This window comes from Nannospalax galili, unplaced genomic scaffold (assembly GCF_000622305.1).
Source record: "Nannospalax galili isolate Female #2095 unplaced genomic scaffold, S.galili_v1.0 scaffold390, whole genome shotgun sequence".
Taxonomy (NCBI): Eukaryota; Metazoa; Chordata; class Mammalia; order Rodentia; family Spalacidae; genus Nannospalax; species Nannospalax galili.
In genome coordinates, this window is record NW_008330777.1 from 134,508 (window position 1) to 161,176 (window position 26,669).

General features: G+C 37.7%; 1 protein-coding gene across 4 annotated transcripts in view; it reads right to left on the minus strand.

Moving 5' to 3' along the window:
• The window catches only part of Osbpl8 (oxysterol binding protein like 8), a 206,673-nt gene that overhangs the window by 41,978 nt on the left and 138,026 nt on the right, over nucleotides 1–26,669 (minus strand). For all 4 annotated transcript variants that reach the window (XM_029555511.1, XM_008851938.3, XM_008851931.3 and 1 more), the window contains 5 exons: nucleotides 17,567–17,637; nucleotides 8,864–8,941; nucleotides 6,980–7,081; nucleotides 4,161–4,364; nucleotides 1,721–1,805 (listed from right to left, as the gene is read on the minus strand). In XM_029555511.1, the coding sequence (XP_029411371.1) occupies nucleotides 1,721–1,805; nucleotides 4,161–4,364; nucleotides 6,980–7,081; nucleotides 8,864–8,941; nucleotides 17,567–17,637 (540 nt within the window). The remainder of the gene's footprint in view (nucleotides 1–1,720; nucleotides 1,806–4,160; nucleotides 4,365–6,979; nucleotides 7,082–8,863; nucleotides 8,942–17,566; nucleotides 17,638–26,669) is intronic.

Below are 26,669 nucleotides of genomic sequence, written 5' to 3' on the forward strand. Positions count from 1 at the left end.
TTGGCTGTCGTTTCTAATTGGCTTACTGAGTGTTTCACTTCCTTCTTCATTTCAGCCTGAGTATTCTTCAATATTTCTAACTCTTTTTGGAATTCATTCAGAAGTTTATCCTTATCTTCCTTCAGTTCTTTGATTTCTTTGTGTGTTCTTTAAATTCACTGAATTCTTTTATCATGTTTATAATTGTTCGAGTTCCATGACCTGCTTTATCTCTAGGGTGTTGTTCTCATTGTACTTCTCTAGAGGACTATTGGTATTTGGTGGGGATATGTTATTTTGGTTTTTCATGTTATTATTTTTTCTCTCTGATTTTGACATGTGAATTTCTTATGTAGTTTCTGATTCTTGTGTGATACTCAAGCCTTCAAGTTAGGTCTGCTTCTTTTTGTGAACTTTATATGTCTTTGTGGTTTACTTTTTGGGCATGAAAATGTCTTTATTAGCATGAACTGCCATAGTTGTCAACATCAATAGCTTTATTTTTTATAGTACAATTTACAACTATATTAGGAAAAACATTTTCATTTATATATTTAAGTACTCCTAAAATTCATATATACTTGTTTCAAGATCTGAGAAAAATAGCCAAAGAAAGCATTTTTATATTAAAAACTCATGCCTTGGGCCTAGAGAGATGGTTCAGTGGTTAAGAGCACTAGCTGTTCTTGCAGAGGACCCAGGTTCGACTCTTAGCACCCACATGGTGGTTAGCCACCATCAGTAACTCCAGTTCCAGGGGATCCAACGCCCTCTTCTGACCTTCAGGGGCACTGCACAACATGGATGGACCTACCTATTTGCAGACAATACAGTCATACACATACAATAAAAATACTAAACTATTTTTAAAATTCATGCCTGCAGTTTCTGGTATTATAAAAGTCATCTTTAGAGGGTTCTAAGATTCCATATATCAACCTAATCTAAACTTCAAAATATAAAAGTAAAAAATAAATCCATTATTAATTATAAAGGTTATTTATTTTATGTATATATATTTTGCTTGCATTCAAGGGCACTGGTGACATGCAGTGCCCACAGAGGCCATACGAGGGAATAAGATCCCCTGGAACTGGTATTCAAGATTGTTGTTAGCTGCCACATGGATGCTGGGAACTAAACTTGGGTCCTCTTAAAGAGCAGTCAGCACTCTAACCACTGAGCCATCTCTCTAGCCCCTAATTATAAAGGTTTTTAAGTTACCTTGCTTTAATATAAGTAAGTTTTGCTCTCTCCATATTATTTGCCTCATGAATTAAGTGTCTAATTACTGGGTGAAATAAAGTACTTTGTATTTTCTTGTGTAACATGAAACTCAGTCAGTATATATATGTGTCTCACAATTGTTATTGTAAAACAACTTATAGAGAGAATAGTTCTCTAAAAATGATGATATCTAATGAACTACTACTACTACTACTACTACTACTACTACTACTACTACTACTACAAAATAGTAACAAGTCAAACAATGTTAATGTGTCAATGGAGGATGATAGGAAACCTGAGCTACTAACAGACTGTCCAGTTATCTACCTCCTTCAGATCAGAGTTCTTGGTTTGCCTACCAAGCTAATGTACTTAGTGTTCTAAGTAGTTTGTGATTACAGTATTTTGCTGCAAGTGTCATGCTAAAATTTGATTTCCTCCAAAGTTAACACAAAGTGATACATAAAATAAATCTTTACAAATGAAAGTTAATCCATCAAAAACCACTTACCATCTGACTCTGAAGTAGCTCGGATAATCAAGTAACTGCTAGGTAAAGGCTGGGTTATAGATCCAACTGCTTCACCCTTTGGACCCTTAATAACAAAGTAAACAATACAGAGTAAGTATTGTGAGATCTCAACATGTTATCCATGATTATCTGTATTATATATGGATTATATCATACACAAATTATAGTTTAAAAGCAAACAAATTTAATTTCATTCTTCTTGAGAATGTCAAAGTATTAGAGAAAGTTTTCTTTCCCAACAAACATGGATCCATAATAGAAAGTCAAATAAATGAGAGTAATCATCACTTAAATATTATTTCTACATTGCTTATATTAATAAAGCCTAATATTTACCATACTAACATAATTTTAACAGAATTTCCATCTCGTGGGTTTTCTAGATGAGAAATACTGTATTTCTAGAAATCTAAAGGGAAGTGAATTTTGACTCAGTCTAGGGGAAAATAATCTCCATGTTTTAACCAATTATATATTTGCTTTTAAAGATCAATTGCAAAAGGGAAGTAAATTTTGACTCAGTCTAGGGGAAAATAATCTCCATGTTTTAACCAATTATATATTTGCTTTTAAAGATCAGGAAAAAGAGAATTCCATTGTTGTCAGCAGTTATTTTAAAAATATACAACATAAACAATTAGTATCACAAAGGCTAAATTTAGGCAGATACAGTTCTTAATGGGATAGAATAGTAAGCATTGAATTTATAGCACAAGTTTGATACACAAGCATCATTTTAAAAGTTGTTTTGAAAAGATTTGTAAGATTATCAGATTAAAGAATAAAATAGCTTTCTAAAAGCATACTTTACTAGAAAGTAAATATGAAGATTCTTAATGAAAAACAAGAAAGAAATCAATATGCCTTTAAGAAATACTGTAATATCCTAGGCATTTCCAAATACTGTTATAAGTTATAGGCCAGGTCCTAGAACTAGTATATACTAGGACAAAGAATCAGACTTCCTAGATTTTACTGAAGAAAAATAAAACAAAACAAAACAAAAAACCCAAAAAACAATTAGGGGGCCTGGAGAGGTAGCAGTACTGGCAGCTCTTACACAGGGGCCGGGCTCAAATCAGCACCCACAAGGCAGCTAACAACTGTCTATAGCTCCAATTCCAGGGCTTCTGATGCCTTCTGACCTCTGTGGGCATCACACAACACGGGTCCACTTACATACATGCAAGCAATATATTCATACACATAAAATAGTAATAATAAATAAAATATTTAAAAGACATTAGAATAACCTTTTTAGGGTTCAGTCTTTTATCTATATCGTAAGAGGAAACCATATCCTTTTCATAGTTATGAGGACTAACTAAGTAACAGATTCCAGGCAAAATATCAGACAATCTATAAATTTCTTTCTCTGTGGAAGGAACTTACATGTTGCTCATATATTAAAGAAAAATTTACTATACTAGCATTATTTAAATTTTAACAGAGAATTTTCATTTCATAGGCATTCCTAAGTCAGAAATACTACATTTCTAGAAGTCTAAATAAAGTAGTTGGACATTTAATTATAACTCACTAGAAAAAAATGAATTTCAGAATAAAACTAGTTCTGTAATCCAGAATGACTCTAGACTACTAAAATAAAGATAAAAAGTCCAAGTCATTTCCTAGGTACATGAAGCCTAATTAAAGTTGGTCTGTTTGTCTCTGTCTGTTAAGCCATCTATCCACCCATCCATCCTACTTTTAGTCCTGGTCTGCTAGGTACTTCTTCTTAAAGGAGGAGTTCTAAACTCTTTATTCAAGGGGAACTGATCTTCCTAGAAACTAAAGCAATAATCTCTTTGTAAAAACAAATTAGATTGAGTGACTTAATTAGTATAAATTACATTTCTACAGTTTATAAAATTCCTTATAATCACATAAAGCAGTTTTGTTTTCCTGCTTATTTCTGCTCTTAAAGCATACAATGGCCACTCTAATCCTTTTTAATTAAAAATGTAAGAGCTCTATCCTTAAAGAAAGCTGTCTCTCTTAAGAGTACGCAGAACTGCTTCTGCTCCTAGGTATTCCCATCATTGCAGGAAAGACCACAAAAAGCAACAACAGTTTCTACTGTAGGCCATTTTAAACCATTCTGATGAAGAATAAAATATAGTCAACATAAAGCAAAGTTACAAGGAAGAATCAGTAATCACAAATTATAAAAATATAAATTTAATGATGAAAGTGATAAGATACAATGCATTTCGGAAATATTTCAGGAAAAATTAGTTAGATTTTAAAGATAAAAAGGTCTTTTGGTCCATATTTCACTGTGGATAGAGACACAAAGGAGAATAAGTGGGAGACAGAAACAAATTTATGAGTCCTGGCTAAGGACCAAAGCCATTTGATTGACTTACCTCACTTCCCACCCTCTCTTTCCCTTTTACCTCAACGAGTACTTACATACCTTCACTGCCCAAATAGACTGCTCCAAAGGATGGAAAAGCTTGAAACAAAAGCCATCCTTTTTTGATGGACGTTCAATGATTTCACAAGCATTCAGAAGGACTGTTCCAACCCACTGACCATTTTTCTGCGTTTTATAGATCAGGAGCACTCCAGGTTTCAACACACACCACAACTTAGTCCAGCTCTTTAGGGTACCACGAATCTGCAGAAAGATAAGTCTGTTTTAAAGAGTAAAATGTTTTTTTTTTTTTTTCTAGTCTACAAGCTGAGTAATGACAAATAGGATGTTTTATTCTAAAGCTTATATTGCATGTACTTTTAGACTGAATAGGTCTTTAAAGAGGCACTTTCTGGCATGCACTGAAAACAAATGTGAAACTGACATGGCCCCTGCTTTTAAGCTTAAATTTTAGTGTTTTAGTGGCATAGCAGGCCAAAGTTTGAAAATCATATATATTAACTAAAATAGATTTTCTAACCTCCATGACCAGGACAAGGGCCATTAAAATAAACTTCCATAGCAATAGTAGAAATTATTATTCTCATAGCAGTTACTAACAGCTGTAATTTTATTTATGTGAATAAATGATTATTCTGCTCTTTGTTTCTCCCCTTTCTGTCATATCAACAGTGCTGAAAACATTTCTGGCCCACATGAGCCATTCCCTAGATATTTGGTAAATAATAAAAAGAGGAAAGAACCCCCTCCTAGTCCCTGAAATTGCCATCATTAAATTACTTTGTTCCTAGCAGTTATATAAGGTATGCTATGTAAATTTCTAGAAGAAAACTTTTAAGCACAAGTACATAACTTTTTAAAAATGCTCTTCATTCTTAGTTCTAATGCTATGTCAGTAACTCCATAAAGTTTTTCTCTCACTTTCTACTTCTGCACTCTATTAAAAATTGTTGCTAGGCAACTCACTGACTCACAATGCTGATCAGGGTGCCAATATGGCATTCCCATTAAAATAGGAACTTTCTTCATTTTTATTTACTGCAAAATGTGTTTCCTCAATGCATGTATATCAATTATGGGCTCCCTAAGCACCAAAATAGGCAGAATTACAATAATCTGAAGCTATAAAAAGTTAATCCCAGCACTTGGGAGGCAGAGGCAGGTAGATCTCTGGGAGTTCGAGGCCAGCCTGGTCTCCATTAGCGGAATCCAGGCCAGCTGCGGCTACAGGAAGGCCTTGTCTCAAAATGACCGAAAAAAAAGGGGAGATCATTAAACCTAGAATGAAATAAAGGGAAAAATAGTCAAGAGAATCAAAAGGAAGTTAAGTTATCCTGGGTTAACATTCTTTATCCTGGAGATGTGACAATAAAAGAGGGCCAATCGCTGGGCGTGGTGGCTCACACCAGTATTCCCAGCACTTGGGAGGCAGAGGCAGGTGGATCTCTGTGAGTTCAAGGCCAGCCTGGTCTACATAGTGAGTTCGAGGACAGCTGGGCTGGGGCTTACAGGGAGACCCTGCTTCAAAAAGACCAAAAAAAGAGGGCCACTCATTAGAAAAGAAGATAAGGTTTAAAAGGCCAGCCACTGAACTTCATGGGATAGTGTACACTTGTAATTCCAGCACTTGAGAAGCTGAGGGAGGAGGATTGCCATGTATTCAGGACCAGCTAGAAGTAAATAGCAATATCTTGTTTCAAAAACCAGAGGTGGAGCTAGGTCACAAAAGTGGGATCTGGAGCTAGTATGTTTTTAAGTAGTGACAAAATAGGTTAGAATTTATTTTCAGCACAAGATTGAAGAAAACTCTAATATTGCCTGGGCAGTGTGCACCCATCATTAAGACTGTCATTGTAGTGAAAGAACTTTTCTGACCTATCTTTAAGGATCATCTTATCAACTGTGGTGAATGTTAGGTACAAAAACTTCCCAGAGTCAGGGTCTTACAAATTTACTCTTAAAATTAAAAGCAGTTGAAAGATATATACAGCTATTCCTCAGGTGAGAATGAGAGAGAAGACAGAGTAGGCTGAGAAAATGAAATAAAAATAATCTGAGGCTGAAAGAACAGGGTGCAGAAATAGCAATGTGTGCTTGATAACCAGTGCTTTTCAGGTGAAACTTTCTATCAGCTAGGCCTCATTTTTCTTAATACTGCCAATGTTTCTGCAATAATACCAAATGATAAGCTGAAGATTTGTAAAATGGATCAAACTTTTAAGACAACTTCATAGCACACAATGAAAATGTCTTTTAAAAATTGCTAAACATATCTGATGCTACTGTTAAGAGAGACACTAAGGTTCCTTCTCCCTGTTAAGACTGGAACACATGGGGCAAGAGAGATGGCTCAGTGGTTAAAAGTACTAACTGTTCTTGCAAATGACCCAGGTTCAATTCTTAGCATCAACATGGTGGCTAGCAACCATCCATAACTCCAGTCCTAGGGGATCTGAAGCCTTCTGGCTTCCACAGGCATTGTAGGACATTTGTGCACTTAGACGAAAACAGGCTGTACACTTATACACACAAAACAAAAATAAAAGTAATAAAATACTTTAAAAGATTGGGCCATGAGTGGTGGTACACACCTTTAATCCCAGCACTTGGGAGGCAAACACAGGCCAGCCTGGTCTACCTAGTAAGTTCCAGGACAGTTGGGGCTACAGGGAGACCCTGTCTCAAAAAAGACTTAAAAAAAAAAAAAAAAGATTGGAGCACAGAACCTTTCTGGAGTACAAAGAATACTTTCCTTGCCACTAAAAAAAACTATCTTCCTGGAAGTTGATTTTGCTTATACATTCTCATTCTGGTCAATGAACATCCAGCACTTATATTCAAACTCAGCACCAACTGACCTTCAGCCAGTCAGCCATAACAATGACAGAAGGGTCTGTGATTGTACTGAGCAGCTCCTTTGTGGCTCTTTTCTTCTCTTCACGATAATTCTTCTTTTGTACCTGTTTAATATAGAAATATAATAAACTCAGGAGAAGAACTAAGGAATTTCTTCTCTTGGGAGGCAGAGGCGGGTGGATCTCTGTGAGTTCAAGGCCAGCCTGGTCTACATTGTGAGTTCCAGGCCAACTGGGGCCTGTCTTAAAAGACCAAAAAAAAAAAATAATAATTAAATAAAATTGAAAACTTAGAATTCTAGCATCTTAGGTTAAAAAAATTACAGTATATTTGTTCAGTTTTTTTAATTTTTATAGCTGAGAGGACTGACAAACTAGGTTAGAATCTGGATTTTGTGATGACTGGTCCATTCTCTCCATCTTTTAAAATTCTTTTTTATCCCTTTTAAATTACATGTACTTTGGCAAACATCATCCTTCCAGATGCACGATCCATAGAAATACATGGCTTTTGTGTTTTTAAACACACAAAACCTCCCATTTGATAATTTTTTTGGAGTGTCTATGTTTACTGTATTCTTTTAACTATTCTATAGGATTCCTGGCATAAATCAAATGAGCACGAACATTGCATTCTGTGAGTCATTATTTTTCTAAGCCCAGACCTCTATAAAATTACCTTGTTCAGTCACTATAATAAGTTTTTTCAAGTAGAAATATTATTAGCCTTATTTACATTCAAGAAAACTGAGGCAGAAAGAGTAACTTTCCCAATATCACATAGCTAGAAAGTTGTAAAGTCAAGATTCAAACAGATGCAGATCAGCTTCCAAGTCTTGTGCTCTAAACCACTAAGTGACTAGCCTAAACTACCAAGTGACTAGTCTTTGTATATTACAAACAATGCTGCAACAGTTTGCAAATATAAGACTTGCCCTTTTTCTTACTAAAATCTAAGATAGAGATAACCAAGAAACTAAAATAACGAGATCAATTCACTCAAAATATTAACGTTATACCTTCATAGGAAACTTCCGAAATAATTTTGGAAATCAATCATTTTAGAAGTGAACTAATAGTTTTATTATTGCTTTGTTATTTGGATGGGAAAATGAAAACCTATTAGTATCTACATTTTTTTTCTCAAATAGTAAGACAAAAAAATCTACCAGCATTAAATTTGAGACTACACACATATAATAATTTAATAATTCTATACTCCAAAAAAGTTTAGACTTGTGGTCTTTTAAGATACTTATGTCTGAATGAACAGACATAATATTAGACTGTAAATGCAAATGCAGGTAGGGCCAGGCATGGAACATGAATTAATATAATGAACAAACAAAGGTCCAGAACCAGTAAAGAGCATGTGTCCTTTAAGCTCCAGGTTCTATGGGCCTTCAGGAAGGCAGGCCCAGTACTAACTATTTCTTAGACTAGAAATCTTTTTTAGTCTTTTGTTGTCTCATATTTAACATGATACAGGTAAGCAGGCAATATATACCTATAGGACTATAGGACAATTTCAGCTCATGACCCACCAATTAGCATACTAATTTCAATGGGTTCCGAAAATGCCCATCAGATGTTCTCACACAGTGAGGTACTCAGCCAGCTCTGGTAAAGCTGTGAAGAGACACCAAAATCTGAGCCCATGCTGTGGCCAGCTGAGGCCTGAAGCAGCCTGCTCTAGGGTAGTCATCTAAAAGTCTTATCAGGGGTACCTCAGAGTACCATAAAAACATGACCATTTACCATGTGTGTCTGCCTTTCTGTCCTTCTGGATATTTTCTTACTTTAGGAACATACACATATGTATTTCTTATTAGTCTACTTTTAAAATCACATGCAAAGTACAATGCAAATTACTTTAGAGAAACTAACCTTAAGAGATTCTTTCTTTGTGAGCTTACTTGAAGTTGAACTGTCCTTTTCTGAGCCATTATAAAGTTTAGATTCAGACTGAAATCAAGAAAAAATGAAGAGAAATTAAATCTTTATGTATTTTATATACCACATAAAACTTAATGTCATGTTTCTTATAGTACTCCCAATCCACTGCTATGATTTAAGAAAATGCAGATTTTTCAAAACTGGTTTTCTCCACATAGTATTTGTATTTAAAAGTGAATTCATGTTAAAAAAAAAAAAATCACAAATACTCAAAAAAAACCCCAAACTAATCAAAAACTGAAATGTAAAAGTTTTTAATATTCTACTTCTCAGATAATTTCCCAGAATATATACACTTATTCAGCTATTCTTTGCACAAATAGTCAAAGCAATATCAAAATAAAATATTCTAAATAAAAAGTAAACCATGTAAACATTATCAAGTTGCTGCATACACTGCCTTATTCCCTCAATATTAAAGAAACCAAGATTAAACAACTTCAATTTGTATAGTTTTTAAACATTAATACTTCTAGGATCCACATCTTCCTACCTTCCAGTGTACTTAAATTGTTATTAATATAAAAATTTACTTCTAGGATTTGGGTTTATATTTAATATTGTTATTTAATGTTCATAAGAACCTTAAAAATTGGAACAACAGGTATTTTATGCTTGTTTTACAAATCAAGAGTCTCATAGGAGCCGATTTTCCAAAGTTACAATAATTAACACAGCTGTGATCAAAAGCCAGGTATCTCAATCCAAGGCCCTATAATCTTTCACTAGGATAGAATAGTAAGTCTAAAAGCTATTTCTTTAAGTCTTGAAACAATATCAATGTCCTATAAGATTTATTTTTACCATTCCTAGAAATAAAAGATACTAAAATGTTTAGCAGTACTCCTGGTATCAAAGAATTACATGGGACTTGATTCAAATGATGGCTTTCAAATGTTGAATGGCCAGATCTGCATAATATCACTAAGACATAATCATGGACAAAAACTTTTGAATATGAACTGTCTCACTTATTTTAGGACCCACGAAAGCAGCTCCATATTTACTCATTGATCATAGGCAGTGCATTACCTGAAGAAAATGAAAGATTTATAACATTTTTAAATCAGCTAATAAAATGAAAATGAAAATGGCACTTAAAGCTAATTTGTCTTGTCTGTACTAAAAATACTTCTAGTGCTAGTTACAAAATACCTTCAGATGAATGGAGCATATACTAGGTTATGAGGATGGTAGTAACCAAAAGGTAGAGAACTGCAGTTTTCAGTGCAGAAGGCGATCAACCTGGTTAAACTTTCTGTTCAAGTTCTGACTTAACTGGTCTTGAAATATCATATTGCTTATTCTCATGAAGACGCTATATATAGTGACACCAAAATAACTTCACATAATTCCTCCAGGTACATACAACTATCTGTCTTCTCTCTGGCCTTAGGCATCCAAAGACAGCACAACTACTGTGGAAGGAATATGGTGGATTAAAACTAATCATGGAATTCCACCTCTTAATATGAAAAGTGTGTTTAATGTCCTTCGTAGATACCACTGAATGAAGAACACTAGCCCTTATTAGAATTAATGAAAGTTAGTGGCTGTTTACTATTTATCAAAAGTGCTGTGTTAAGCATTTTACATTTATCACTTCATTTAATACTCAAAGTAATCCTAAGATCTGGCAGTAGTATCACCCTTTATAAATAAGGAAGTTAGGGGCTGGAGAGATGGTTCAGCAGTTAAGAGATGGCTGTTCTTGCAGAAGACCTGGGTTCAAATCCCAGCACATGGCAGCAAACAACTGTAACGCCAGTTCCAGGGGATCTGACGCCCTCTTCTGACCTCTGCGGGCATTGCATGACACGGATGCACTTACATACATGCAGGCAATACAAGCATACACATAAAATAAAAACAATATATTTAAAAAAATAAGGAAGCTATACCTATAGGTTAAATATTTCCCATCACTCATATAGCTGCCAAATAGATCAATAGGATTTCATACCTTGGTCTATTTCTGAACTTAATGCTCTTAGCAATTTCACTATATTGATTTCTTACTTTTAAAACTATTCATAGGCTGGAGGGATAGCGCAGCCATTAAAGGCTAAGACTAACAATCAAAACGTTAAATACTATTTATACAGTACAGCAGCCAGAATCAAATATAAAAGTTATCTTTATGTAAAAAGAAAATGTTTCCAACAGCTCCAAATAACAATACCTGGCTTGGTTACTAATTATTAAAAGATTCCACTGTGAATAAGTAGGCTAGAAGCACATCACATGAGCTTGGTAAATCAGGGTATAGATGCCTCCAATAGCCTCTGCCAATACTGTGTGGTAAACAATGAGTCAAGTGACCAAGTTTTATTGTTCATGCATCACTACCTCAGTTTTGTGAATCAGCACACTTTTTTCTTAAACTTTGTTATTGGGGGGATCTCCTGCATACTAACAAGCACTTTTACCATTGAAGTATACCACCAACCCTCTTTTCTACTTTTTTAAATTTTGAGAAAAGGGTTTCACTAAGCTGCCCAGGTTGGCCAAACTTAACATTCTCCTACCTCGTCTATTTGAGTAGCTGGGATTACAAGCCTGTCCCACCAGACCTGATTCTGGATCAACATAATATTAACAGACCAAAGAAACATAAACCATCTTTGTTGAAGGTATTTGACTAAAGTAAGCTTTTATTTCTCAACAAACTTAACTGGCCACCAATATTAATGATCCAACCACAGGGTTTAATGGATTGTATTTCTTGACCCTTTGTTAAACGGTCTTAGAGGGCACAGTAGGTCTCTCAGTCTCTCTCTCTCTCTCTCTCTCTCTCTCTCTCTCTCTCTCTCACACACACACACACACACACACACACAAATACACAAATACACCATTAAGTATTGTAGCTTTATAGGCAATACAACTTTAACAAGTTATTTAATTTCTTGGATACCACTGCTAAGTCACAGGGCTGCTCTGAGGGCTAAATGAGGTAATATGCAGAAAGTGTTTAACAGAAGACTTGGTATATGCTGTGTTTCAGGCTTCTGACCTTTTGAATAAGGCATTAATATATGAAATTTCTTGTGATTTCATTTAGAAACTACAAAATACTACAGATTTAATGTAATGAACCACAATCACAATAAGCTACTGTGGGCCAGAAAGGATTTTAAAACATTTCAGATAAGTATGTATTTTTTATCTTATTTATTATTTTTATTTTATGTGTATGGGTGTATTGCCTACATGCATGTAAGTGTACCTGTGTCATGCAATGCCCACAGAGCGCATTGGATATCCTTGGAACTGGAGTTATGAGTTATGAACAGTTGTTAGACTCCATGTGGGTGCTAGGAAACAAACCTGGGTCCTCTGCAATAACAGCCAATGCTCTTAACTGCTGAGTCATCTCTCCAGCCTGTAAATGTATTTAAAAAAAAAAACAAAACAAACAAACAAAAAAAAAACAAGTAACAGATAACTTACAAACCTAGAGGCAAGTACATAGTTCAGAAGAACTTTTCAATAAGAAAAGAAGTATTTTCTTCTTACCCATTGCAAGTTAAGGGATCAAGTTAAGAGATCTGTGATACAGAAACCCTAGATCCTGGTAACAGGATTCCATTTATCACTACATGAATTACTTATGCTGGCCATTTCTGTCATGAAGATAAAAATTATTAAAAACTCTTTTTCAAAATGCTGCTTTGTTTGGAGTAATATGATTAACTGACATTTTCAATTCACTTATTCACACAACCTAGAAAAAGTTGTATGTAAAAAAGGAATTGGTTTATATATGTGTGTATATATATGTCATATATACACATATATAATACAAACATTTGGGGGTGAGGGTATAAGGCACTGTTTATTGGTTTAATAGACATTTGTAAGAACAAGCCCAAATCCTATGGCAGTACTGATATTTTTACATGTGGTACATAAATGTTTAAAGTCAAAATTGCTTGATAGGTTCAGTTACAGATATTACCATGGAAAGAATATCAAAGTTGTGTTTCCCAAAGTCACTTAGGTCAGAATGAAATCTTCAGTGATTAATGAGTGAATCTGACACTTGCTAAGAAAACCTGAGGTTACACATTAAAATATTCAGGAACAAAGTAGCTATTATAAATCTCTTGAAAAATAACAGAATGAGTATAATGTTACTAATATCAAATGGTTACCATGCTAAGAATTATTCACTATAATTTTTGGTTTTGTTTTTATGTGCAAGTGTGTCTGGCTTTGTCATCATTGTTTTGTTTTGAGGCAGGGTCTTATGTAGCCTAGGTTGGCCTTGAACTATGTAGGTGAGGATGACGTTAAATTTCTTGATCCTCCTGCCTTCACATCTCATGGTTAAGATTGTAGGCATGAGCAATCAACGCCAACTATTCACTGTAATCCTTTATTCAGAGTAAAGAAAATAAATTCTTAAATACCTATTACTAAGCAGCGACTTTCTGTATCACCATCTAGAAAAGAACTCTTACCTCCTTTGCACAGGGGAAAAAACAAAAGCCTCTGAATTCTAGTTTTATCACTTATTTTATCACTTAGGAATTATTTATTTTCTCTGAGCTTCAGTTTGTTCACTTATAAAATAAGGCAAACAATGCCTGAATACTGCTATCTTGGTGAATTAAAATGACATCACAGTAAACTCTCAACCAGAAGTAGATGTTAATATTATTGTACATACCTAGAAAGTCACAGGTAATGGATTAGAGTTGAGATAAAAATCCACTCTTTTGACCTGAAAGCAGCACTATCCAGTAGAACTTACTATACGTTAGATATTTTCTATCTGAGTTATTCAACATGGTAGCCCCTAGTTATGTGTGTTTACTGAGCATCTGAGCCTTCATTAGTATAATGAAGGCCTTAATTTCTACCTTGTTTAATTTTAAAGACCTACATACTACATGTTCTTTTACACAAAATATAATAGTAAGGCACATGCTTGTTTTTTCATTAGTGTGCATCACTTCATTAATCTGCAAAATTCAGCTTCCATACCTACACTACCCCTACAAGCTACATACAGGAGGCTGATAGCAGCTAAGGTATGTAAGTCTTTGTGTTTATGGGTTCAAGCTTCTGAACAGGAATATTATTACATCAAAAATTCACTAATTCTGGTTCTAAGTGCTTTAAAATAACCTTTAAAAATAATTCTAGGCTGGAGAGATGACTTAGTGGTTAAGAGCTCTGGATGCTCTTGAAGAGGATCTGAGTTCAGTTCCCAGCACCCACATGACAGATAACAACCATTTGTAGCTCCAGTTCCAGGGTCTCTGATGCTCTCTTCTGGTCTCTATAGGCACTGCACACAGATGATACATTTACAGTACAGTACAACACTCACACACATAAAATAAAAATAAATAAAATTAAAAAAAATAATTCTGCTACATTTCTAGCTGTGACATTCAGGATACATTATTTCTTTACCTCTTGGTTGTGTAAGATAGATAGCTGACACAAAATATCTCTATTGGTATAATAGCGGTACTCTTCTCTTGGGCATAATCAACTGCTGTCTAATTGGATGCAAGGCCTGCTCAGTAGGAGAATCCATGCATGGTACTATAAACATAGCCAAGTACATGTGGTTGGTGAGGTTGTAGACCCTAGAGAAAAACCTACTACTGCCAATTTCCTAAATCAATGTAATTTCTTTCTGTATTCTAAATATTTTCTTTAAAAAGAAAAAACAAAATAAATATATATCCTTATATTCACAGATTAAGTGTAGTTCTCACCCCTCAATCAAAGAGGCTCTTTTTAACAACAGATGAAGACTATCACAAAGTTCCACAGCTGTTCAAAATGCAAATAATAAGCAACCATGTGTGCCTAGCCCCAACTGATACATCTACAATGCAACTAAGGCTCAGGAACATTGCAGAAGAGAGGGCATAAGGCTACTGTAAGAGCCAGAAGAACAGAATGCCTGCTGCTAGACAATGCATTCTAGACATGATCACAAAGCTCACCCATGAAATCTCAACAATACGGTTGCCTAATAAGACCTTTATAGTAACACTAACAGTTGACATGTGGTTAGGCAAGCAATGGATACTAGGGGAGGGAGAATTAGTCTTCCCCAAGCACAAGCTCACTTATAGATGAGCTAATTCCAAAAGGTCAGCCCTACATACCACTTGGGGTGGGGGCAGGAGTTAGAGGGGTTGAAATGATGCAAGTACAGTACTCATGTATAAAATTCTCAAAAATAAATAAATAAATAAATAAATAAATAAATAAATAAATAAATAAATAAAAGAGCTAAGCAAGCCAGTAAGCACCATTCTTTCATGGTCTCTGCTTCTCCTTCAGTTCCTGCCTCCAGGAGTCTACCTTGGCTTCCCCTGATAATGGATTGTGAATTATAAGCTAAATAAACCCTTTAAACTCCACAAATTGGTTTTGGGCAGTGTTTTATCACAGCAACAGAAAGCAAACTAGGACACATTACTCTAAAATACAACATCTTAATATTTACTTTAAGATGAAAGAAACTGAGAAAATTTCAAGGAAAGAAGGCCATTCTCTGACTGTGTCATATCTTTCTTTCCTGAAGTAGTCCACATAAGAATGAATTCTTCCCTGAAGCAAATGTTCTCCCTGTACTTGGAAGTAAAGATCCAAAGACAGAGACACACCAAGAAGAACCTTATCAAGCAGGCCTTAGTTCTTCCCAGCTTACTGCTATTAGATAATAACCCTCTTCATTTTCTTTTCAAAATATTTTATTATTTTTATGTGTAAGAATGTTTTGCCTGCATATATGTAAGTGCATCCATGTCATTCAATGCTTGCAGAGATAGGTAGAGGATTTCATATCTCCTGGAACTGGAGTTACTAGCTGCCATGTGGGTGCTGGGAATTGAACTAGCATCCTCTGTGAGAGCAGCCAGTGCTCTTAACCACTGAGCCATCTCTCCAGCCCCAATCCTCTTTTATTTTCCAATGGAGCTGGGACCTGAACCCAGAGTACTGTACATTCTAGACAAAGGCTCTACCACTGAATTCCAGCCCTTTCTTATCCTTTTTGCTCAGCCATACTTTACAAGACTGCCTGACTCTTCATTACATCAAAGCATAAAAGTAAACAGATTTTACTGTTTGGAGGGAGGGATATCTCCAATATTACATGAAACTTATGTCAAATAAATGTGTGTACTTTTCTCTTATTAATATGCCTTTTATTGTGGGGGTCTCAGCCATGAAGTTTGCAATGAGTAAGAAGAAAAGAAGTATTTTCTTCCCTACACGACCAAAGACTTTCTTGTGTATGTTACATAAAGACAATGTAGTGGGGCTAGGAGATGGCTCATTCAGTAAAATCCTTGCTTAGAAAGCATGTGAACCTAGTTAGATCCCCAGAGTCCACACTCAAAAAAAAAAAAAAAAAAAAAAGGTGTGATCATGTGATATGTGCTTTTATTCAATGTGGGGGCATGGAGGGTGGCTGAGACAGGCATATCCTGGGGCTCATTGGCTATTAGCCTCCCCTACTTGATAAATTCCAGACCAATGTGTAACTCTGTGTGTGTGTGTGTGTGTGTGTGTGTGTGTGTGCATGCACGTGTGTGTATTATGGTCAATGCCTGAGGAACAATTCAGATTGTTATCTGGCTCACACATACATATGTGTACATATGCACTTGCACACATGCATGATGAATGAATGAAAGAATAAAATGCACTATTAAACTTTAATCTTAAATATGTATGACTTTAAGTAATAAATATTTTTAAAGTTAAATGTGAATAGTATGGATAAAATGATGTATCAAAACGTAATGTACAATCTTCCCAACTACGTCTAAGAACAGGAGCGAAAAACATAGAGTAGTGTGAACAAAGCCTATTGGTAAGAATAGCAGACAATTCGCTGGGATAAAAAATAGATTTTATGGGCTGGAGAGTTGGTTCAGCGGTTAAGAGCACTGACTGCCCTTGCAGAGGACCCAGGTTCAATTCCCAACACCCACATAGCAGCTATGAATCATCCTTAACTGCAGTTCCAGGGGAATCCAAAGCCCTTTTCTGGCCTCCGCAGCATTGCACGACACGGGTGCACTCACGTCCATGCAGGCAATACACTCAACACACATAAAATAAAATAAAAAAAAAATAGAAGCCTATTCCAAAAACTTTATAATTTCTTGTTGCTGCTACTAAACCTTAATGAGAAAAATGTCAAATACCTTGACAAATTTAGAAAACTCACTGAACTTTTATAAACCCATTGGAAATCACTGCATCATTGTTTTGCAAAGCTGAATACATACTCTTAAAAATACTGACTTAGAAAATTATGTATTTTAAGAAAATGTCTTAACTTTTTGTTAAAGTCATGAAGCCTGAGATATCCCCGGATGGAATCCTCAGATTCCAGTTTGACATGTTCTGCTGTAACACACATACCAAAACCAATAGTATTTTGGAGAGAACACTGGTTATCAATCTGTATTTTTCCAGCAACCAAAATCTTAGATCAGTCCCCGTGTAGACAATTATATTTTTCATATACAGCACATGGTTTAAGCATATCAACATAAAAATGCCTATGAAAGCTTACAGAATTTTAACTCATGTTAAATATGAGAATAATGCCATATAATGTACTGGGGACAACAATATGCTTACCTTGCTCTTTGACATAGAAAGTGAAGAGTCATCTTTATTTTGAGAATTATCTTCTTTTCCTCTTTCAAAACCTTTGGGAAAAATGTCAATATTCAATTATTACTACTTTTGAACATGTAGCCATTAATGTTGATGAGTAAACATGAACCATTCAATTTAAAATAAATATTTATAGAGGCTACAGTGATGGCTCAATGGTTAAGAGCACTGGATGCTCTTGCAAGGACCTAGGTTCATTTCCAATCACTGACATGGTAACTTGCAACCATCTGTAACACCAGTTCCAGGGGATCCATGCCCCATTCTGGCCTTGGTAGGCACAAGGCACATCTGTGGTGCCCAAACATATATGCTGGCAAACACATACATAAAAAAAATAAATATTTAAAATAGATATTTGATATACATCTGCCCAGGAATAATAGATTATAATATAGTTCAAACTATTACCACTTACAGACCTCTAAAAGGTCATCTCAGTATCCTTCTTTAAAATTAAGGTGAGCTAAACTGGACTCTGTGGGTCATCAAAGGAAGAAAAAAAAAAAGAGCACATGAAGTTTGGAAAGAGGTAAGGCAGCCAGGGGTGGGGGTGGGGTGTTCTGCAAAGAGTTAGAGAGAGGAATAGGAGTGAATGCGATCAAACTACATTGTATGCTTGTATAAAATTTTCAAAGAATAATACTGTATTTTAAAAAGAAATTAAGGTGGAGGGAGGCAATCAAGTCTTTCCCTTAGCTCTTTTCTGGACTACTGGAGCACTTCATACGAAATCATCCTCTCAGATTTTATTCTAGTGAGCTCACTTCTCCCCACCCCCTTTAAAAAAATTTTTTTTTGTTTTCTTCCCTTTTTCCCTTTTGAGATAGGGTCTCAGGTAGCCAAGACTGACCTTGAACTTGCTATGTAGCAAAGGAATACCTTGAACTTCTGATCCTCCTTGCCTTCACTTCCTGAGTGATGAGATCACAGGTGTGCACCACTAAACCCAGTTTATGCAGTGCTGGGGATCAAACCCCACCTCGTCCATGTTGGGCAAGCACTCTACCAACTGAGTTACATATCCAGTACCCTAGTGAACAGTTTCTAACAAAATATCTGTACTGAGGGTGTTGGAGAGATGGCTCAGCGGTTAAGAATACTGGCTGTTCTTGCAGAAGACCCGGGTTCAAATCCCAGAACCCACATGCTAACAACTGTCCATAACTCCAATTCCAGGGAATCCGACAGCCTCTTCTGTCCTCCGCGGGCATTGCATGACATGGGTGCACTTACCTACATGCAGGCAATACACACATACACATTAAAAAAAATAAAAAAATATCTGTACTGAAAGAACCATCCCAACTAACATTTATACACTTACTGTCAAACTTGAAAAATATTCCAGAAGGTGATAAAGATGATTGGGGAAATAAATCTTTCATGAGGGATTAATTAGAGAGAGGAGGGGACATAAAGCGGAAAGGGGAGGAGAGAGGAAAGGCGGTGGAGAAGAACAAAAGAGAATAAACAGGAGAAGAAGAAAGAGAAAGAAGAGAAGGCAGGGAGGGAAGGAGGGAAGAAGGGAAAGAAGGAAGCAATGGATGAATCTGGTATGGTGGCATGTGCCTGAAGTCCTAGCTATTTGAGAGGCTGAGGCAGGAGAAATACTTGAATTTAGGAGTTTGAGAACAGGTTGGGTAATATGGTGAGACTCCATCTCAAAAATAAAACAAATATTTAATAGAATGCTTATCATGATTATTAGATGAGGATGCATGTATTTAAAAGAGTTGACACAGTATATTACGTATAGTGTGAAAAAATATATATATTCAGTAGTTGGCCCTTTGCTAAATAAAGTCTAAAAGCATAAATTTAAAATGCATGAACACAGTGTGACAAACATGTATGTATTCTGTACTCAAATATAGCCTATGCTAAAAGTAATGATAATGTTACTCTAAGAGTTCCATAAGGGAACTGGTAAGACTAAAATTTGTGAGGCAGGCATAAAAGAACAGTGCATACTTTAGTGAAGTTCTTTTTACTTTAGGGCAGTTAATATTAGCTATTTCCTGTATTTTCTGAGTCCAACAAATGCTTATATATCAAACAATGTATTAACAAAAGAATCAATGCCTAAAGTATTTCAAATGATTTTTAGCCTACCAGTGATAGCATCATTTATTCTGTTGGGTGTTTTTAAAATCTAAAAACAAATCTATTCTATTTTTAAGATTTGGATATTTTACTAAATTATTTTTGCAGCATGAAACCTTTTCCTTTCTGGAAAAGTAAAGCTCAATCAGTCCTACAACTGTATGTGTATGGGGAGGGGGGGCTTTCATAAGTACAACATGGACTGTTAGACAAAAATTTACAGGAATTTGGAACTTAAATATAAAGTAAGTTTAACTACAAAATTATTCAAATCAATAAATGTAAGAATAAACAATTCTTAATACTAATGACTAACATAATTTACTTCAAAGTTCCTCTAAATATATGAAAGAACTTATTTTCTAAAACTACGTAAGTAGAAAAAAATACTTGTTTTGCTCTCATATGAACAGACTTCAATTTCTCCAATGTTGCTTTAGTTTCCGCTCAATCTACATCAATCCACTTACTACAGTTCATTGTATCTACACTCACGCATTATTTTACAAATAGAATAAAGTTCAACTTTATGTGCACGTGTATGTGTACACATTTGTGTTCGTGTGTGCGCGTGCGTGTGTGTGTGTGTGTGTGTGTGTGTGTGTGTGTATCTGTGTTTAGGCCAGAGGCTGATGTCAGTGTCTTCCTCAATTTCTAGAGATGAGGTTTCTGAACCTGGAGCTTGCCCATCTGGCTAGACTGACTGGCCAGCAAACCCTAGGGATCTGCAGCACTGTGATTACAGGCATGGTGTGCTTTTAGGTGGACACTGGGGCTCTAAACTCAGTTCCTCATGTTTATGTAGCAGGTATTTTGCCAACTGAATTATCTCTCTGGCCATAATTTTTTTTGTTGCTTTGGGTTTTTTGTTTGTTTGCTTTGTTTTGTTTTGCTTTGTTGAGACAGGGTCTCACCGTGCAGTTCTGGCTGGCCTAAAACTTGCTATGTAAATCAGGCTGGCCTCAAACTCAGAGATCCACCTGCCTCTGTCTAGGGTTCTGCCCTAACCCTAACCTGCTGGTGCCCTCTGGAGGCTGCGTGGGCTGCTCCGGCTAGTCCTGGGCCTGGCCCTCACCACAGGCCAGCCCTGGCTCAGTCTGCCAGGTGGAGTTGCAGTCCTCCATGGTGGTGGGCTCGCGGAAGCTGACCCTGCTGAGCAAGTTGCCCATTGAAGGGGTGGCACTGGGCTACACCTAGAGCCCTGGCATGGCTGTGCTCCTCTTGGGTGCTGGGTGGCAGCTTGCACAGCGTCAGCGCAGCCTATGGCACACTGCACTCGCGGGAAGGAGCCTGCCGCCCTGGGGCTGCTGCACATGCCTGAGTCCACCCATCTCCACCCAGCCTCCCGCCCCAGCCCGGTGCCACCCCCACACCTGAGCACAGCCGCCTCAGTCCCCGGAAATCTCTGCCTTCCCTTGGCCTTGGGCATCCGGGGGAGTGGCTGGGGGTCTTCTTCCTTGAAACCAGTGTAAGATGGTGGAGGATAGCCACCACCCCATAATGGCGGGGCAGAGGCTGTCTTAACTTCCTGATTTTCAACCAGAAGCTCTCAAACCCTGGTTCCTCATTCTTTACCTCGTTATCAGCAGCCATCGGTTCCACATCAGAAGAGAAATTAGTTTGGTTTTGACTGGAAATGCCTGGGACAGGCCGTCCCCACTATTCTGTTGCTTTATTTGTTTATTTATGTTTTTTTAGTATGGGACTATTCTGCTCAGGGGCATTGGGGGGGAACTCCCTGAAGCGAGGCCAGAATGGCAGTCACAATGGGGTAAAACGGCCCAGATAATGGACGCCTTTCCCTGACTTCTCTCTTTCTGGCCATGAATAGCACACGAGCCTGGATCCCAACAGCAGGAATCTGTAAACCAAGGAGCAAGAGCTAGCACTTCATCTAATAACTTAGTTACTTCCCTTTTTGTTACCCTAATTTGCCTACTCCTGAGGAAGGAAACCAGTGCAGCAGCACTGGGGCCGGCAGCAGCTAAATGACTATTCCCCATACCAGAGGTCACTCACCCTGCAAGACATACCCAAAGGGACTCAGGATACATTCAAGGAGACAATTGGCAAAGACAGGAGCGGCACGCCCAACCAAAGATCGCGAGCAAGAAGAAAAAGCAGAGCCCAAGGTGTTACAGCTCTGTGGGGAGGGGGTCCCAGCCCCACGTTAGGCGACAGGTGTGGTCGCCAGCTGTGGCTGCTCTCCTCTGGCTATGGCTGCTCTCCTGCTCTCTCAGTTCCTCTGATGATCAGTCCTCCGGTCCGGACCCCAGGGCTGGTGAGGAGTCTGCGCCAGCATTGCCGCATTCAGACGCAGGAGACCAGGTTCAGTGACACAGATCTGCTTTATTGCAGGAAGGCACAAGCTTATATAGGAGTAGTGGTCCAATCACAGCACAGCAAGTAGAATACCTTATTAGCATAACAGGTTTAGCATCCTATCACAGAATAGCAGGTAGGATGCCTCATTAGCATATGGGTTTCAGATTAGCGAGCCTGGATTCCTGGAAACCACATGACCCTGACTGTTGCAATATCTGAGTGTTGCAATTTGGATTCCAAGGATGGCGATTAGGGAGTGGCGAGCTCTAAGCATCAGTCTCATAATCTGCCAATGGGAGCAAATGTCACAAGGCATTCCTTGTGGCTCCAGTGGTCAGGTTGTTGCCTCTGGCCTGCTGTATGGCTGTAAGACTTTCACCCTAGGCTCAAACCTGTCTCCCACAGTGGAGTACTTACATGTGTTTGGACATAACTCAAACTTTAAACTCTACACAATTAACTATGTATAAAGTTACACACCAATTTAAAAACTAAGTACTAGAATCAACTTTTTAAAAAAGCCTTTCCCTAGCCTTCTAGTTTACAAGGTATCCCCTGCTTTTCCCAGCTGGCTTATATCCTTTTAACTTATTCTGCACCGAATTCAATTGCTTTATTAATAATAACTATAATAACACCATGTATTAAATAAAACAGTAAATACCCAGTTGTAAAAATCCTTGTGAGTATAAGATACTTTGCTAAATGCCTAACTTACACTTTGTTCTGATTTTTTTTGGGGGGGGGTGGGTGTTTTTGAGACATGATTTCCTGGTAGCCTCACTATGTAGACCAGACTAGCCTTGAACTCACAGAGAGATCTCCTGCCTCTGCATCCCAATGCTGGGAGTAAAGGCATGTGCCATCACACCCAGCCTTTTGTCTTGACCTTTAACACAGTATATCACATAATTATTTGGGGGAGGAGGGGTTGTTCAGGCAGAGTCTGGCTATATAGCCTAGACTAGCCTAGCACTCATTATAACTCAGCCTCTCAAGTGCTGGGATTACAAGTGTGTACCACCATGTTTGTCCACACACACACACACACACACACACACACACACACACACACATTAGGCATTTCATATACATGAAAAATTAGAGGCTCACAGAAATTGAGTTGATATCGACAAGTGACGTTATTAGAGCTGATTCAAACTTAGATCTAACTTTAAAATTCATGCTGTATAATACCATGTGCCCCTCAGACTCACAGCCTAATATGCTAGGATGCCTTGTTTTGATTTTGTAGGCATAGTCATTTCTTTTTATGACATACAACATTTCACATTATTTTTATTGCAGTATTTACAACGTAATTCAATTATTTGTTTTCGTGTTCATGTTTCATACATGACTAGAAGTCTGGGCCTTATCTTCCTAAATTGTAAATTTTAAATTCATAAAAATCTAATAAAATGGACTATGTTTACCTCTAAACATTTCATAAAACATAGAACATAGCACATCCTTAAAGAAATGAGTAAAACAATGTAATATTTAAAATTACAAGGCAAGGATACTTAAGCAATCATCACTCAAATGAAGCAACAATTGCTAGAAACCTATAAGATCCTCCCTCTTCCAAAGTAACTGTGTTGAATGCAGTTAACATCATGTCTCAGCAGGCATTGCATTCATCTCCACAGCTGACTAGAATTTCACAGAATAAATACACCACGACTTGTCCACTCACCATGGACACTGGATTATTGCTAGGTTCCCTGTTATGAATAACAATGCATGTTATTATCAGAAACAAGTCAGAGTGGACATATTTATGACTTTATTTTTTCTTTCCTTTTCTTCCAGACAGATTTCACTCTGTAGTACAAGCTGGCCTTGAACTTGTGCAATCCTCCTACCCCAGCTTTCCAACTGCAGGGATTATAAGTATGAGATATTATGCCTGGCTTTCATAAATTTTTCTAAGGTTAAAAGCAGAATTTCTGTAGACCTTTAATCCCAGAACTCAGGAGCAGAGTCAGGCAGAGCACTATGAGTTCAAGACCAGGTCTACATAACCAAGTTCCAAGGCAGCCAACTTAAAAAAGCAATTTCTGGGTTATAAAATATATGTATCTTCAACTTTAATAATTTCAAATTGTATCTATAGTAAAATACAAATTTTTCAATATTTTTGCCAGTTTAGTGGAGGTGTAGTTTATCATGAGGTTTTAATTTTCAAGTCTCTGATTACTGAACATTTTATCATGTATTAGTTGAGTATTTTCTCTTTATGACACTCTTTTTCAGATATTTTGTGCTTCTGAAAAGAACTGATAGTCTATTTTGTTATTAATGATTAAATAAACATTTTTTTTGGGGGGGGTTCTTTTTGAAGTAGGGTCTCCCTGTAGCCCCAGCTGTCCTGGAACTCGCTATGTAGACCAGACTGGCCTTGAACTCACAGAGATCTGCCTGCCTCTGCCTCCCAAGTGCTGGGACTACAGGCATGCGCCACCATGCCCAGCTTAAATAAACATTTTGTAAAATTTATTAAATTTTGTTGTAGTTTATACAGAATATCTCAAACAACCTGAATCATCTTTATAACCCAGTCCCCACCAGACCTCTCCCACAGCACCCCCACTGGAATCCATATACTCTGTCCTGGGTGTTAAGGCCCACTGTGTCAAGTCAGTGTCCCAAAGTCAGAAGTTCCCCAGTGCAAGTTCATCCACTTGCAGTCTAGTCAGATCCCTCTCATCTATCTATTCAAACACCTATCATTCTCTCTCTTTTTTTTAACAGTGCATAGGGTGGGGGGCTATTTACAGAGGAGTGAGTACCCCCCATTTATGGCTACACTGGAAGGTCTACACTCAAAATATGGATCCTGTGACTTCCTGACAGCCACAGAAAATGGTGAGAGAGGTGCCTCCTGGCATTCTCGGCTTATATATCTTTAGGTCCCTCCCCCACATGCAGCTAAGGTCTACTGACTGGGTGGGAGGGGTAACTGGCTCCCCCCTTGACTCCTTGATGAGCATGGGAAGGAGGTATGCCTATAGCTTGCCAGCATAGTGACAGGAGTACACTTCTGGTTAACACTCCACCCCTTCCTCTGGCTCTTATATTAAATAGACATTCTTTGTGTGTGTGTGCACATGCATGCGCAGGCCAAAGGCTGACACTGAATTTCTTCCTGAACTGCTTTCCACCTTATCTTTTGAGACAGGGTCTCTCATTAATCCTGAAGCTCACCAATATGGCTGGCCAGCAAGTTCCAGGAATACTCCTGTCTCTGCCTCCTCAGAGCTAGGATTACAGACACGTACTGCTACACTGGCTTTTTCACAGGGTGCTGAGGCTCCAAACTTCGGTCCCCATGCTTACATTGTAAGCACCTTACCAAGAGAGCCATCTCCCCATTCTCGATGTATTCTAGACACTGGTCCTTTGTTACTGGCTCTTGTATTTGGTACAACTATCTCTCTATTCTATGGCTTGTTTCTCTAGGTGCAGTATTTATTTGGTAAACAACTCAATCTTAAGGTAGTTATATTAAGCAATCATTCTTTAATGAGTAGTGCTTCAGTGTCTTAATTATTCCCTATTCACTATTTGTTTAGTGGTTATCCTAAAAACTACAACATATTTTTCTCTTTAAAGTCTAAAAACTATACATTTTACCCACAAATGTTGGAGAGAGAGAGAGAGAGAGAGAGAGAGAGAGAGAGAGAAAGAGAGAGATGTGTACTGTAATTGTCAGATCCTTTTTGAAAACTCAGGAGGCAGATGTCTGTGAGTTCAATGCCAGCCTGGTCTACATAGCAAGTTCCAGAACAGCTGGGGCTACAGGAGGACCCCTGTTTCAAAAAGACCAAAAACAAAGCAAAACAAAAAACAAAAACAAAAAACCCTTCAGAACACATTATTTTTGTTGGTTTTAGAATCAATGGGTGTTGCATTTGCTCATGTAGTCTTTGCTACTTATTTCTTCTTACAACTTAGACATTCCTCTCTGGCATCACATACACTTGTAACTTCCTCTACTAAGGGTGTCCTGGCAGTTATCCAGATGCTTGCCAATTAAAAAAAAAAAAATGCCTTTATTCTTATAGAATTTTTTTTTGCAATCATAAAATTTTAGGGGGCTGGAGAGATGGCTCAGTGGTTATAGGGATCGCTCTGTGCCCCAGGCGTGGGGTGCGCGGGTATCTCGAGGTCCCCGCCACACCTGGCGAGTCACGGCGCGGTTCTGGCTCTGGCCGCGCCTCTCTGGGAGCGGCGGCGGGTGTCCCGCGGGCTTCGGGTCCTGCGTCCCTGTCCGCCGCTCCGGTGCTGAAAGTTCTTCTGCTACTGGAGCGTTGTCCAGCCGAATCCTGTCCCTATTTCACCCGTGTACTTTCCTCAGGATGCGAGGTCCACTGGCCACTGAACCACGTGGGAAGAGTACGAGGACAGCGAAAGCTAGGAATATCCGCAAGTCGGTAACGGAGGAGTGCTGCCCCCCGGGGAGGCTAGATTGCAGGTAGGAGACACAGAACTCAGTCTACAGCTCTTTATTCCAAGTCTCAGTGACCCAGTTCTCGCTGTAGCTCTAAGTCTGCTTCTAGCTCCAAATATTGAGAGAAGACTAGGATATTTATACCATGGGGGTAGTGGTAAAAGCTTTGGCTGTTAG